General features: G+C 34.9%; 1 protein-coding gene across 1 annotated transcript in view; it reads left to right on the top strand.

Moving 5' to 3' along the window:
- The window catches only part of LOC132721599 (uncharacterized), a 99,074-nt gene that overhangs the window by 59,045 nt on the left and 23,387 nt on the right, over positions 1–16,642 (top strand). Inside the window, exons 15-17 of the mRNA XM_060705918.1 lie at positions 12,540–12,638; positions 13,833–14,018; positions 16,434–16,494. Coding sequence (XP_060561901.1) covers positions 12,540–12,638; positions 13,833–14,018; positions 16,434–16,494 — 346 coding nt within the window. The remainder of the gene's footprint in view (positions 1–12,539; positions 12,639–13,832; positions 14,019–16,433; positions 16,495–16,642) is intronic.

Here is a 16,642-nt window from a genome sequence, read left to right as displayed (position 1 = left end):
TTCTTCAACTACAAGACCAAGAACTGACACAATACAAAAACAAAATTTTACTGTTATATAAGTTATACCCAATGGGTCAAAATTGGCATGGACCTAAAAAACTTGTAATTGAAGGGAAAAAAAGAAGAATACTTTTAGGCTTATGTTTCCAGCCGGGAGAATAAATCTGTAGATGCAGTTAATCCTTTTCCAGTAAAAAATATCAAGTGTTCTATTTCTTAATACTGAAACTTTGCTGGGAATGTTGCAGTCTGTTGATTCTTGAATTACATTTAATCAAATCTGATATTAGCTTAGTGACTCTTTATTGAAGACAGATTTCCATCTTATCTTGAGAATATTAGAAAAAAAAGGAAGTACTTGGTTTTCTGTTTATTTGTGGACGTGTAAGTCTTCTACTTGAATGAAGCTGGTACTTCTAACTAACTTAAACTAAAACAGCTGTTCTTGATACATTCTCTTGATGATTTATTTGATTTAAAAAAAAAAAACAAATGAATGGAAACATGAAATTAATGTCTACAGTCAATAGACAGGGATAAATGTATTTATAGAAGCAGTAGATAATAGAGGCAATAGACAGAAATAATGTAATTCGACAGTCAATAGACAGACAAATTCTTATTATACAGTCAATACAAAGAAAAAATGTAATTATTATGTGCCCCTTGAATGCTTAGAACTAGGAACTTCAAACTTGGTATGGTGATTCTTCATGACCAGCAGATGACCACTCTTGATTATTGGGTCAATGTGTCAAAGATCAAGGTCACATTGACCTTGGAGGTAAAAACTGTTTCTGATCAATAACTAAAGAATGCTTAGGCCTAGGAACTTCAAACTTGGTATGATGATTGTTCATAGCAAGCAGATGACCCCTATTTATTTTGGGGTCAATAGGTCAAAGGTCAAGGTCACATTGACCTTGTAGGTAAAATGGTTTCTGATCAATAACTAAAGAATGCTTAGGCCTAGGAACTTCAAACTTGGTATGATGACCCATATTGATTTTGGGGTCACAGGTCAAGGTCATACTGACCTTGTGGGTTAAAACGGTTTCCGATCAATAACTTGACAACCCATGGGCTGTTGGCCCTCAAACTTAGTAGGTGCATTGGACTTGACCAGTAGATGACCCCTATTGATTTTGGGGTCAGGGGGTCAAAGTTCAAGGTTGCATTGACCTTATATTTCAAAATGGTTTTCTATCAATAACTGGACAACCCATGGACCATTGACCTTCAAGCTTCACAGATGCATTGCTTTTGGTCAGAAGATGACCTCAATGGATGTTTGGCATTCAGGGGTCAGAGGTCAAGATCACATTGACCTTATAGATAACAAAGCTTTCTGATCAATATCCCAACTAATGGGCCCTTTACCTTCAAACTTCACAGGTGCAGATAGATAACCCCTAAGGGTCAAAGGTCAATGTCATATTGACCTTGTATGTTAAGACTGTTTCTGACCAATAACTCAACAACTCAAGTTGCCTTGGTTGATACTTTTATGCCCCGCCATATAAGTTTGAATTTGGTTGTGGTTCAATGATTTTAGACAAACTTATCTTTCTTGAGTGTTGGAAAAATTTTGAATTTTCAGTTTCTGCTAAAGAACGCTTAGGCTTAGGAACTTCAAACTTGCTATGGTGATTGGTCATGACCAGTAGATGACCCCTATTGATTTTGGGGTCAAAGGTCAAGGTCACATTCACCTTGTAGGTAAAAATGGTTTTCCGATCAATAACTTAAGAACGCTTAGGCCTAGGATTTTCAAACTTGGTATGATGATTGGTCATGACCAGCAGATGAACCCTATTTATTTTGGGGTCAAGGGGTCAAAGGTCAAGGTCACATTTACTTGAAGTTAAAAATGGTTTCCCACTCTATACCTAAAGGACGCTTAGATTTTGGGGTCAAAGGTCAAGGTCACATTCACCTTGTTAGTAAAAACGGTTTCCGATCAATAACTAAAGAACACTTAGGCCTAGGAACTTCAAACTTAATAATTATGATGATATGTCATGACCAGTAGATGACCCCTATTGATTTTGGGGTCAAGGGGTCAGTGTCAAATTGACCTTGTACTTTAAGATGGTTTCTGACCAATAACTCAACAAGTCAAGTTGCCTTGGTTGATATTTTTATATTAAACTAAAAATGCTTTTGGTATACACATTTGAAGGTCTTATGTAATATAACAACTTTGCTGTCATTAATGAGGCCTACATTATTCATAAAATTTATGCATATTTTTTTGGTAAGATTTGTAATAACTTAAATTGCTGCACACAACCTATGGGGTCACAATAATTATTACCTTGTGACTAGTCATGACCAGTAGATAACCCTTATTAATTTTTTGTTCACTGGTTCAGAAGTCATGCATAATAACCTGATCACATGACTAATTGGCTGCCCATAGGGGGCATACATGTTTTACAAACATATCTTGTTAAAACTAAAAATGCTTTTGATAGACACATTTCAAGGTCTTATGTAATATAACAACTTGGCTGTCATTTTTGAGGCCTACATGATCCATAAAACTTATGCTTATATTATTAGGTAAGATTTGTAATAACTTTGTCATAAAATTGCTGCACACAACCTTTGGAGTCACTATTACCTAGTGACTAGTCATAACCAGTAATTAACCCTGATTTATTTTTTGGTCAGATTGATTTTTTTGGTCACTGGGTAAAACGTCAGTCTTAATAACCTGATCACATGACTAATTGACTGCAGGTAGGGGGCATACATGGTCTACAAACATATCTTGTTATACAGACAATATACAGAAAAATGTAATTCTACAGGCAATACACAGAAAAATGTAATTTTAGAGTCAATAAACTCAGAAAAAAGTTAAAACCTTGAGGCCAGTCAAGTAGATGACCCTGTTGTTTTTGAGGTCAAAGATCAAGGTTAAAGTGACACTTTGATAAAAAAATTTGTGTCTACTCCACTGAAGAAATAAGCCTAGGTTTGTGAAACTTATTAAGTCCAAAGCCCATGGCAGTACATGAACCCCATTGATTTTGAGGTCATTATGTCAAAGGTCATAGTAACACTTATGTTGTATCTTATATTGGTTGTTTTCTTTTATTTTTCATTTGAGTATGATAAAATTTTAACATTTACATCTTTACGTATACCATGAATGAATATTGCTCCTAAATGCAGAGATCTTGTCTTAATTAATTAATAAATAGCATTCCATAACTATACAGGCAAACAAGGTATTCAATAACGACTGTCAACGATTATTATACCCCCAAACGAAGTTAAGGGGGGTATATAGGAGTCGCTCGGTGGTCGGTTGGTGGGTCGGTCGGTCCAGCTGTCTGTTGCATTTTCCTTGTCCGGAGCATAACTTGAAGACTAATGATTGGAATTCAATAAAACTCCATACAATGGTCAAGCACATTGAGAGGAAGTGCAGTGCACAAGAACCACATCTCCATCTTCACTAATTACAGAGTTATTGCCCTTTGTTACTTTTCCTTGTCCGGAGCATAACTTGAAAACTACTGGTTGGAATTCAAAACAACTTCATACAATGGTCAAACACAATAAGGGGAAGTGCAGTGCACAAGAACCATAACTCTATCTAAATTAATTACAGAGTTATTGCCCTTTGTTACTTTTCCATTTTTTAGCTAGACTTTTTTTTTTTTTTTGAAAAAAAAAAGTAGAGGTATTGTTATAGTCGCAGCGGCATTGCCGTTGCCGGCCGCAAACTTGTACCTTGACCATAACTTTTTTATTTCTTGGTGTATTGTCTTTATACTTGGCCACAACAATCCTTGGGACAAGACCTTTCAGTAGACCACACTAACCTTGACCTTCATCCATAAATGACCTTGACCCTTCAAGGTTAAAAGTCCAAATTTTGCTTGTTCATGCTGTTATTGGCTGTAACTTTGTTATTTTTGAATGGATTGTCTTCAAACTTGAACATACTAATCTTCAAGGATATCCCTTAAAAAAAACCAGACAGACCTTGACCTTCACTCATAAATGACCTTTACTTTGAAGGTCAAATTATTGAAATTTTCATTTTTTGGCTATTATTGGCTGAAACTTTGTTATTTTTGAATGGATTGTCTTCAAACTTGAACATAATAATTTTCAAGGATAACCCTTAACAATAACCAGACAGACCTTGACCTTCACTCATTAATGACCTTGACTTTGAAGTTCAAATAATTGAAATTTCCATTGTTTTGGCTGTAACTGGCTGTAACTTTGCTATTATTGAAGGGATCAACTTCATATTATAACAGAACATACTTAAGGACAAGACCTTGTTGTGACTTCACCACGTGACTTCACCACCTGACTCCACCACGTTACACCACCACATGACACCACCACGTGACTTCACCGTGTGACTTCACGTGACACCACCACGTGACATCACCATGTGACTCCACCATGTGACTCTGACTGCACCACGTGACTCCACCACGTGACTCCACTACGTGACTTTACCACGTGACTCCACCACGTGAAACCACATGACTCCACCACGTGACTCCACCACATGACTTCACCACGTGACTCCACCACGTGGCTCCACCAAGTGACTTTACCACGTGACTCCACAACTTGACTCCACCACGTGACTCAACCACATGACTCTACCACATGTATCTATTTATAGAATTTTCTATTCATAGAATTTTCTATTTATAGAATTGCATGTTTCTATTTATAGAATTTTCTATTTATAGATTTGCGTGTTTCTATTTATATATATAATTTAATATATTTATATATACAAAATATATAGACAAAACTTATGTGACAAGACAGATCGATTAATTTTATAAAAAGGAAACGTTAAGATTTTGTTCAAACATTTCTTTGTTTGCTTTTAGAGAAAGTAAAAAGTCGAGCGTTGCCCCCGCCCGGCGGTGGCTCTTGTTTTATATATGTCCGAACCATAACTTTAAGACCAATGATTGGAATTCAATATAACTTCAAACAATGGTCAAGCACATTGAGACGAAGTGCAGCGCATAAGAACCATAACTCCATCTTGACTAATTGCAGAGTTATTGCCCTTTGTTGTGTCGCCTCTACGGAGTAGTGGCGACATATAGGGATCACATCTCCGTCGTCTGTCTGTCCGTCCAACACAAAACTTGTCCATACTACTCCTCATAAACTACTGGTGCAATTTCATCCAAACTTTACAGGAATGATCAGTACCAAGTCTAGTTGTGCATATTGTTAGCATTTTCCGGTTGAATGATTTTTGTCAGAGTTATGGCCCTTTAATAATTTTTATTTTTAAAGTTTGATCGGACTGCTTCTCTTATACCACTAATGAAATTTCAATGAAACTTTACAGGATTGATCTGTAGCTCAAGTCCTTGTGCATATTGCACGGGTTTTCAGGTTGAATGATTTTTGGCCGAGTTATGGCCCTTTGATAAAAAGGTGCTTTTTTCTGTGTGTTGCCAGATACACGAAAGCTTGTCCAAACTACTCCTCATAAACTACTGATGCAATTTCATCCAAACTTTACAGGAATGATCAGTACCAAGTCTAGTTGTGCATTTTGTCAGCATTTTCCGGTTGAATGATTTTTGTCAGAGTTATGGCCCTTTAATAATTTTTATTTTTAAATTTTGTCGGACTACTTCTTTTATGCCACTAATGCAATTTCAATGAAACTTTACAGGATTGATCTGTAGCTCAATTCCTTGCGCATATTGCACGGGTTTTCCGGTTGAATGATTTTTGGCCGAGTAATGGCCCTTTGATAAAAAGGTGTTTTTTTTCTGCGTGTTGCCAGATACACAAAAGCTTGTCTGGACTGCTCGTCATAAACTACTGGTGCAATTTCATCCAAACTTTACAGGAATGATCAGTACCAAGTCTAGTTGTGCATATTGTCAGCATTTTCCGGTTGAATGATTTTTGTCAGAGTTATGGCCCTTTAAAAAATTTTATTTTTAAAGTTTGTCCGGACTGCTTCTCTTATACCACTAATGCAATTTCAATTAAACTTTACAGGATTGATCTGTACCTCAAGTCCCTGTGCATATTGCACGGGTTTTCAGGTTGAATGATTTTTGGCCGAGTTATGGCCCTTTGATAAAAAGGTGCTTTTTTTCTGTGTGTTGCCAGATACACAAAAGCTTGTCCAAACTACTCCTCATAAACTACTGATGCAATTTCATCCAAACTTTACAGGAATGATCAGTACCAAGTCTAGTTGTGCATATTGTCAGCATTTTCCGGTTGAATGATTTTTGTCAGAGTTATGGCCCTTTAATAATTTTTATTTTTAAAGTTTGTCCGGACTACTTCTCTTATGCCACTAATGCAATTTCAATAAAACTTTACAGGATTGATCTGTAGCTCAAGTCCTTGCGCATATTGCACGGGTTTTCCGGTTGAATGATTTTTGGCCGAGTTATGGCCCTTTGATAAAAAGGTGTTTTTTTCTGTGTGTTGCCAGATACACAAAAGCTTGTCCGGACTGCTTGTCATTAACTACTGGTGCAATTTTATCCAAACTTTAAAAGAATGATCAGTACCAAGTCTAGTTGTGCACTGTCCGTCCGTCTGTCACAAAACTTGTCCCAACATGAAATTGGCCATCATGAGGCGACACATGTGATCACTGATCGCTCTTGTTACTTTTCCTTGTCCGGAGCATAACTTGAAAACTACTGGTTGGAATTCAAAACAACTTCATACAATGGTCAAACACAATAAGGGGAAGTGCAGTGCAAAAGAACCCTAACTCTATCTAAATTAATTACAGAGTTATTACCCTTTGGTACTTTTCCATTTTTTTATATTTGTTCGAACCATAACTTGAAGACTAATGGTTGGAATTCAATATTACTTCATACAATGTTCAAGCACATTGAGAGGAAGTGCAGTGCACAAGAACCATAACTCCATCTTGACTAATTACAGAGTTATTGCCCTTTGTTACTTTTCTATGTCCGGAGCATAACTTGAAAACTACTGGTTGGAATTCAAAACAACTTCATACAATGGTCAAGCCCAATTAGAGAAAGTGCAATGCAGAGAAACCATAACTCTATCTAAAGTAATTATTGCTCTTTGTTATTTTTCCATTGCTTTTTTGTCCGGAACTTGAAGACTAATGTTTGGAATTTAATACAACTTCAAACAATCGAAGACTAATGTTTGGAATTTAATACAACTTAATACAATCGTCAAGCACATTAAGAGGAATTGAAGTGCACAAGAACAATCACACCATTTTGACAAATTACAGAGTTATTGCCCTTTGATACTTTTCCTTGTCCTGAGCATAACTTGAAAACTAATGGTATGAATTCAAAACAACTTCATACAATGGTCAAACACAATAAGGGGAAGTGCAGTGCACAAGAACCATAACTCTATCTAAATTAATTTCAGAGTTATTGCCCTTTGTTACTTTTCCATTGCTTTTTTCTTGTCTAGAGCATAACTTGAAAACTACCAGTTGGAATTCAATACAATTTCAAACAATGGTCAAGTATATTGAGAGAAAGCGCAGTGCACAGAAACCATAACTCTTTCTTGACTCATAGTTTTTTTTTGCCCTTTGTTACTTTTCATTGTCCAGTGCATAACTTGAAAATAAATGGTTGGAATTCAAAGAAACTTCATACAATGGTCAAGGGCAGTGAGATGAAGTGCAGTGCAGCAGAACCATAATTCTATTTGGACTAATTACAGTAATTGCCCTTTGTTACTTTTTTTGTCCATTTCATAACTTGAAAATTAGTATTTGGAATTCAATACAACTCCATACAATGGTCAAGCGCAATGAGAGGAAGTGCAGTGTTCAATAAACATAATTCCATCTTCAGTATTTGTAGTTATAGCCCTTTGTTCCTTTTCCTTGTCAGGTGCATAACCTAAAAAAATAATGTTTAGAATTCAAAGAAACTTCATTCAATGGTCAAGCAAAATGAGAGGAAGTGCAGTGCTCAAGAAGGCAAGCGTAACTTTTTTTGACTTATTACAGAGTAATTCAATAAATTCAATGGTCAACTACATTGAAAGGAAATGCAACATACAAGAATTACAACTATCTTTAATTGCCTACAACCATAACTCTATTTCAGTTCTTTTGCAAGGTATTATGTTACTAGTGACTTCCTGATTAATTTTCTGAAGCAGTCTTGCGGGGGGGAGGTTTTATGTTTGTAACAAATGAATTAATGAAGATGATTTAGATGCTGGCATTTAAAACAGTCTGGTTTTTTAAGATCTGTACATTAAGGAAGAAGTCATATAAGTTGAATAAGGCATTTCTTGATTCACCTGTCATTGAATGTTCTGACTTCACTTTACAGGTTTGATACTGACACTATTACATTTGATGTTGTATGGTTTTAGGATGTCAAAGTTCTATTCTCCATTAAATCAAAAATCTTGATTATGTTTAACTTTTATGAGTGTCGTCTCCCTTTTAGAGGCTTGCGTTAACTTAAATAAGTGATATTAGAGGCCATTGTTTAATTTTGAGTATTCTTTAGAGGCTAGTGTTTAATTTTGAATGTACTTTATAGGCTAGTGTTTAATTTTGAATGTACTTTATAGGCTAGTGTTTAATTTTGAATGTTCTTTAGAGGCTAGTGTTTAATTTTGAATGCTCTTTAGAGGCTAGTGTTTAATTTTGAATGTTCTTTAGAGGCTAGTGTTTAATTTTGAATGTTCTTTAGAGGCTAGTGTTTGATTTTGAATGTTCTTTAGAGGCTAGTGTCTAATTTTGAATGTATTTTATAGGCTAGTGTTTAATTTTAAATGTACTTTATAGGCTAGTGTTTAATTTTGAATGTTATTTAGAGGCAAGTGTTTAATTTTGAATGTTCTTTAGAGGCTAGTGTTTAATTTTGAATGTTCTTTCGAGGCTAGTGTTTAATTTTGAATGTTCTTTAGAGGCTAGTGTTTAATTTTAAATGTTCTCTAGAGGCAAGTGTTTAATTTTGAATGTTCTTTAGAGGCTAGTGTTTAATTTTTAATGTTCTTTAAAGGCTAGTGTTTAACTTTGAATGTTAATAAAAGGCTTGTGTTTAACTTTGAGTGTTTATTAAAGGCTAGTGTTTAATTGTTGATTATAAAGGTTAGTTTTGATAAGAGGCAAGTGTTTAACTTTAACCATAACCAGGGTTTCTATTGACGCACATTTCCTGCGTCCTTGACGCTAAAATAGTAACCTAGGACCCTTAATTACTCTAAGTGTGCGTCCATGGGGACGCAAATTAAATTTTCCTCCGTAAATATCATTTGGAAATTCTTCCGCTTCTTTAAAGGAAATGACTTAATTTGGTAGACGGGTTCTAATATTGAACACAGCAGAGTTATCTTTCTTTCAATTAATTACAGTTAAATACGGAATAAAACGGCGCACACTAGAATTTAGTCGACCTTAAAAAGCGTCCCAGTCTATGCGTTTTTTGTTCTAAAATAAATCGTAAAACATGTCGGCTGCTCCCCTAATTTTAATGGCTAAGTTAACTTACCCGTGGCTCGTCCAAAACGAGACGACCACGGATATGAAATGCAGCCATTGCGTCTCAACCAAACAATGTAATCCATTTGCCTCGGAAAATGGATGTTTGAACTTCCAAAATAGTAGATACATTTGTCCGTCATCAAGACGTATGTCGGACCAGATGTGAAAGATCTTGACATTATGAAAGTTGCACAAACATTCAGCCAAATGAAAGAAATGAAAAAGTAACAATAAATAATTAATAGTTTATATTTTTTATTTTATTTAACAAGGTCAATAAAAATGCATATGTAGTTGAACAATGTATATTAATGTAAAGAATTAAACCTAGACAATATATATATAAGTAATACCTTACTTTAAAGTAATAAATGATGAGGACCCTCATATTTTTCTCTGGGACCCTCATATTTTATGAGCACGAGTCCCTGGGACTCTTAAATAAAAATTCCTAGTAGAAACCCTGCATAACCAACTTTGGACCTTTTATTCTATGATCAGAATATCAGATTACTACATCTCCAGTACTCCAGTATAAAGTTAGGATAATCATGTAAGATGTTTGAGATGATGACATAAGATCTTGTTATCTTATTTACAGTGTAAATGCTTCGTGACAATCACTGTTTCATAATATTTCCGGTTACTAGGCTTTTTTTCTGGAGTCTGCAATGTTTTATTGATTCTGTCCACTAGAGAGGTGCGTTTTTAAATGATTACCTAAGAATCCATTTGCTTTGAAAACTGTGAAATCAATTAGCATTATCTTTAGATATGATAAAGAGTGGCTATATTATAGTAGAAGTGTTTGTCTTTAAAAGCCTTTTAAATATAAGAATGATAATAAAAGATGTGTTCCTAGTGATAATCTTTGGTAAGGAGAACATTCAAGGCAAGAAATCCTTCACTCATATTAATGTATGACATTTTGATATACAGTGCAAGTGCAACCTCACATAGCAAAACCTCTTTGCAACAATGTTGAGTATTAATTCTAGAAGCTTCCCTGTGTGATCTAAATGGTTCCAGTGGTTTTGACACTTGTTAGTAAAACCAATCAAAAACAAACATCATATCAATGCCACAGAGGTTTAAAGTAGTTTTCTTTCTACTTTTTATCATAAAGTAATGCTTGCACCCATCTGACCATCGTCAAAAGATGAAGAAAGGTTACTGTCTATATATTCTTATATAAATGGTAAATTTAATGGGTCATCATCGCTGTCTGTGCTATATATTGATATGTTCTGAATGCCATTAAAGATTCTGGTTTATATTGGATGACTTTAGAAAAAGAGTATTGATGGTCCTATATTATTTCCTGTGGAAATGGTTTGTTATGTCGTGTTATTTATGAACTTGATTTCAAGGTTGACAATTTCAGTCATTTACTAACCAAGATTTCCACAGGCTGTCTGTTTCTAGTTCAGATTAAAAGCATTTTTATGTCATCTCATTGTAAAAGAACTGTTAAGATTCTGTCAACAAAATGTCCCTGATAAATGATTTAGAGTGTTCATTAAAAGGTGCGTTGCCAGTTGAGGTAGTTTACCTATATGTCTGTTCATAATTTATTATAAATTAACAGTTAGAATCCCAAGAAATGTCTCTGGTTTTCAATTGAAATGGGTTTTTTTGTTGTTTTTTTGACTGAATTTTGTCTTACTTCAGACTTACATCTTTAAAAGTGCTTAAAGGGGCTCTGTTACTCATGTTTGTGTACATATTGAACTCAGGGAATATGTTTGCTCAGTTGGTAGTGTTTGAATGTGAAGCGAGGGACTCTGGTTCGATTCCCAGACAAAGCAGGTCACTTTCCTTGTGTGGATCATGAAATGTATTCTATGATCATTCAGAATGTACCTCTACTCTGTCATGTACAGAATTTATCTTTTATTTGGGATTGTTAAGGCACTAGTTCTGGTAAACTACTTGACCACCAGCCCATGCCAGAAAGATCTGAAGGCAGAACTTTGCTCCTGTGAATTCAAAGTGGCTTGTGCGTGGCTGTGATCTGCAGGTTAAACAAAAACTACCACCACTGATACTGTTGGCAATCTTGACTTGCCTTTAATATGATATTGATTAATTGTTTCAAGAAAATAGAACATCAGACATAAAAATGGTTTTACCTTTGTGCACTGAACAGAATATTGAAAAAAAATTTGAACAGAGAATGAAGCATGTGCATTTCTGTTTCAATGTAACAATATCTAAAAAAAGGAAATGATTCGCATTGGTTGACATAATTATCTACTAAGAACATAATTGATTAACAAAACATAAGGCGGTGAAAGTATTATTTTACAGAAAAATCTTGTTGTTACATTGGCAAATATTGATTGGCAAGGGACTGAGTGTTAACAATTTTCTTCCGTGTTATTCCCGCTACCTTTCTCCTGGGTTTTCAGTCAAAGATTTACTTTAGTAAGGTTATTAAGTGTGATTTATTCATATTTGGCAGAGTTATAGCCCTTTGTTTTTTTCCCCACATAATTATGTACCCCACATTATTATGTACTAGACAGAAGAATATTCATATGCTTTTTGTGAGCATTTTCTCCCATATTTCTTGTGGAATTCAAGCCTTGCCTCAAGGTTATAAAAATATTTTTGGACTCAATATAATTTTTGTACTGGGATCTCATGTATTTGATAGGTCAGAAACTGGTTGCTCAGGTATTTCAATCAAATACCAGAGATCTGAGTTTGAGCTTAAAAATGCCTTATAACCTTTTCATACATTTCTCAAGGAATTCAAGGCAGATTTTCATACATTATTCGAGTTATTCAGGCATGATTTTTACAGAAATACTATTATTATGTGCCATTGTTTTGTTATGTGTTATTTTCACAAAACTGACAATTATTACTGTAACAATTTTATATAACTCTGACAGTTATGCTAGAGGACTTTTACCTTAAAAACTATGCCATTGTGCTAGAGGAAAGAATTATTACTTTGGATATACAAAATTATATGTATCTAAATCAGCAAAGCAGGTTTTAATCTTTTTGGTATTTTCTTTCAGAGGCAAAAGATGAAGAAAGGATTTGCAAGTTTTTCAGTTCTGGTAGAGATTGTTGGAGAGGTGAACAATGTCCATACAGACATATCCTTGTAGAATCAGGTATTTGTAGTAATATCTAAACCCTTGGCATGCTTCCAGCAACAGGTTATACTTGTGCACACAGTGCAGACCAAGATCAGCTGACACTCAAGTGTGCAGTCTGATCACAGGGTTTTCATTCTTATCTGAGGCAACAGATGTGCCAATGAAAATGACCGATTTAGCCAAGGGTCAAGGGATGATACTTTCAAACCGATTCTGCAATTTTCATGTAATTTTGTTGTGATTTATGCTACCGAGGGTTGTGATTAATGCTTCCGAGGGATCACACTTTATCATGATTTTAATCTACAACCAATTTTAACAGCATTTCAACCGATGATATGGATGGCCAATCTGTTGATAATGAAAACCCTGTGATCATGGTCTGCACTCTCCCTAAGAAAAAATAACTTAACCAGATTGAAATATAGACAAGCCCTTTTAAGATAGTTAGCATGGTAAGTGTTAAGTTGTCTGGAACAAATTAAATTTTCACCTCACATTTTATGCAAATGGATGCTTATAAATAGACATTCTTGATGTGAAGGTTTTAGTTGCTAGATATAGAAAATGGACAAAGGTCATAGCATAACTGAAGGTCATGAGTGTTCAGGGTTATCATTATAAGAAGTCCGGTAGCTTTAGGCCAAAATAAATGTGGCATTTTGGCCAGCCATAAAAGACCAAAAAAATGACCATCTCATTTTCAAAAGGGGCCCTCTTAGAAAACCTTTGACAACTCTTAAATGTTCTTTCCCTGTAATTTTGAACTTAAGGAGGTAAATGCATAGATCCCTATATGACCCTTATCTGTTCAATTTGAATTATTTGATTTGTGAATTACAATGAGAATTTGCCTCAAAAAATTTCTAAGCAAAAGAATACAGTCATGTCAAAATTTTGTGGATAAATATATTGTCATTCAAATAACAGATCGATCTATTAATTAATTTTAGAAAAGATAACTGGAAAGTAAATAATGATTTAAGTTTTAGTATTTTCCTACATTGTGATATAAGATAATCTTATAGTCCGACATGTAGATTCTGTATTGTTAGCTGACTGGCTTAAATGTTTCATCTTGATACCCCCTAAAATTGATAATGGACAGTTCTAGAAATGGAAACTGGACAAGTCCATTCAAAAAATTGAACAGGGTAAGGTTTAACACTGATAATAAAGATTACGTCTAGCTATTAATTTGTATTGCAGGAAGGACTTACGACCAGGAACCAGTTTATGCTGTTGGTGACAATCAACAGGAATTTCTACCTCAGATGGGAAATTGGGTTGCTATGGAGATAGCCACTATCCTGTCACCTTGCCATTTCTATGCTATACTGCCGCTGGGAAATAAATCACTTGATACTACAAGCAGCGAGTCGGAAAAGAAAGAAAGTAAGTGGTGTTTTTACATGGACTGCATTTTGTAGATGTTTCCAGGAGCTGTGCAATTTTTAGCTCACCTGTCACAAAGTGAGCTTTTGTGATCGCTTTTCGTCCGGCGTCCGTCCGTCATCTGTCGTCCGTAAACTTTTACTTTAAATGACATCTCCTCATAAACCACTAAGCCAATTTCATCCAAACTTCACAGGAATGTTCCTTTGGTGGTCACCTTTGAAAATTGTTCAAAGAATTTAATTTCATGCAGAACTCTGGTTGCCATGGCAACCAAAAGAAAAAAATTTAAATATCTTCTTCTAAAAATCCAAAGAGCTAGAGCTTAGATATTTGGCATGAAACATCTTCTAGTGAGTGTCTACCAAGTTTGTTCAAATAAAAGCCCTGGGGTCAAAATTGGCCCCGCCCCAGGGGGTCATTGATTTTCCCTATATGCATATAGTAAAAACTTAAAAAATCTTCTTTTAAAGAACCCAAAGAGCTAGAGCTAAGATATTTAGCATGAAGCATGTTCTAATGGATGTCTACCAAGTTTGTTCAAATAAGAGACCTGGGGTCAAAATTGGCCCCGCCCCGGGGGTCATTGATTTTCCTTATATGTGTATAGCAAAAACTTAATAAATCTTCTTTGAAAAAAACCAAATAGCTAGAGTTTAGATACTAAGAATGAAACATCTTCTAGTGAGTGTCTACCAAGTTTGTTAAAATAAAAGCCCTGGGGTCAAAATTGGCCCCGTCCCGGGGGTCATTCATTTTCCTTATATGTGTATAACAAAAACTTAGAAAAACTTCTTTGAAAAAACTCAAATAGCTAGAGTTTAGATATTAAGCACGAAGCATCTTCTAGTGAGTGTCTACAAAGTTTGTTCAAATAAAAGCCCTGGGATCAAAATTGGCCCCGCCCTGGGGGACATTGATTTTCCTTATATGTGTATAGCAAAAACTTAAAAATCTTCTTCGAAAAAACCCATGTGCCCCACACTGTTGTGGGTTTGAATCCGGCTAGAAACTGTAGATTCTTTCATGTTGTCATGTTTAATGCTATCCATCTAGCTTATAGAATATCGGTGGTTCTACTCAGGTGCCCTTTCTTGCCAGAAATGATGCCAAGAGGGGAAACTGAGGTATCTCTCAACTAGTCAAGCTGGAAAGTGCCCATATGACCATAGCATTGTTGATTTGACGTTAAAACCTAACCAGAAAATAAACGTATCCTGGAATTGAGTCTGAAGGAGGAGCTCTTTTACATACATTTGTTTTTATTCATGTAAATAGGATAGGCTTATTTGGGCCACATTTTAGATTCATAACATTTAAGCGCAACATTAAAATGTTAGACTTTATTTAAAGGAGAACAAAAAATATATGTATATATCTGGAATGCGTATGTTTGCTTGCATTTGAAATGACATTTTCAAAATAATACAATGCATATATAGGAAGAAAATTCATTCATGTTGTTTAGTATAATATTGGACAAAAACAAACATGTAGCAGGTGCACTTAGCATGATATTTTGAATGAAAGCAGACGTTTATAAATTTTGTAATCATATTAGACACAAAAAATATATGAGTTATATCAGTCTATATCGTTTGCTATAAATAGACACCTTGTAACGAGATTTCTTTCATGTGAGGAAGCTATCCAGCTAGTTTAAGGAATGTTGGTGATTCTACTAAGGTGCCCCGTTCGTGCCTAAATTAATGCACAGAAGGGTACTGAGGTTTTCCTCCCATCAGTAACACTGGAAAGTAACTACAATACCTAGGTGCAACATAAAACCATGCAAAAAAAACAAAAAACAAAACTGGATAGCATTTCTTATTTGGCGTTGGTAACTTTCGAAAAAGAGTAAAAAAATATTTATTCCTTATAAGAAGGCTGGTGGCAACAAAGTCTAACCTTACCACCAGTACAGACCGAGATCAGATTTCACATCTGATCATTGTTGGTGCTGTTTAGTATTCAGTCAGTATATTTGAATTTTTCCTAAAAAATCCTAAAAATTATGAATAGTTTTGTTGAGATTGAACGATGAACAAGTCTGTTTAAGATAGATAGCAGTTGGTAAGGGTAAAAGTTTGCTATTTTGTAAGTATTAAATGTGGGAATGTTGGTTTAGTGGTTAAAATGTTTCTCTCACTCCAGGGATTGTTGGTTTGAGCCCTACTTGTGTAAGGACCATGTTTCTTCATAAAACACTAGAACTGGTTAGTTCCAGGAAGCCGGTCGAGAGGGGTTTAGATAATTATGTTTCAGGCTTTTTTACAGAATCCTGCTAAAATAATGTTTAAGTACAAGCAAACTTTCACGTTAATATTGTATCTCACATGTGATATTTCAGCATAATGAAAAATGAGATAAATCACATCTGATGTAATATTGTCATATGTTATTAATGTATTTTAGCAGGTGCGTTTGGAGTATCGGGAAATGAAGAAACTTTAGATGACCTTCTAGAAGCCCTAAAGTAAGATTTCTATTTTATATGATTGGATGAAATAAAGCATAATGTTACATCATGTTACATAAAATTATTTTTTTAATGAATGAAGAAAGTTTTGACATTATCGGCTTGTTTATTATAGAAGAGACATATCTGCGATTGGTATGATATT

The sequence above is a fragment of the Ruditapes philippinarum genome, unplaced genomic scaffold, assembly GCF_026571515.1.
Source record: "Ruditapes philippinarum isolate M1 unplaced genomic scaffold, ASM2657151v2 ctg1656_1_1_1_1, whole genome shotgun sequence".
Lineage (NCBI taxonomy): Eukaryota > Metazoa > Mollusca > Bivalvia > Venerida > Veneridae > Ruditapes > Ruditapes philippinarum.
This window is presented reverse-complemented; position numbering and strand designations above follow the sequence as displayed.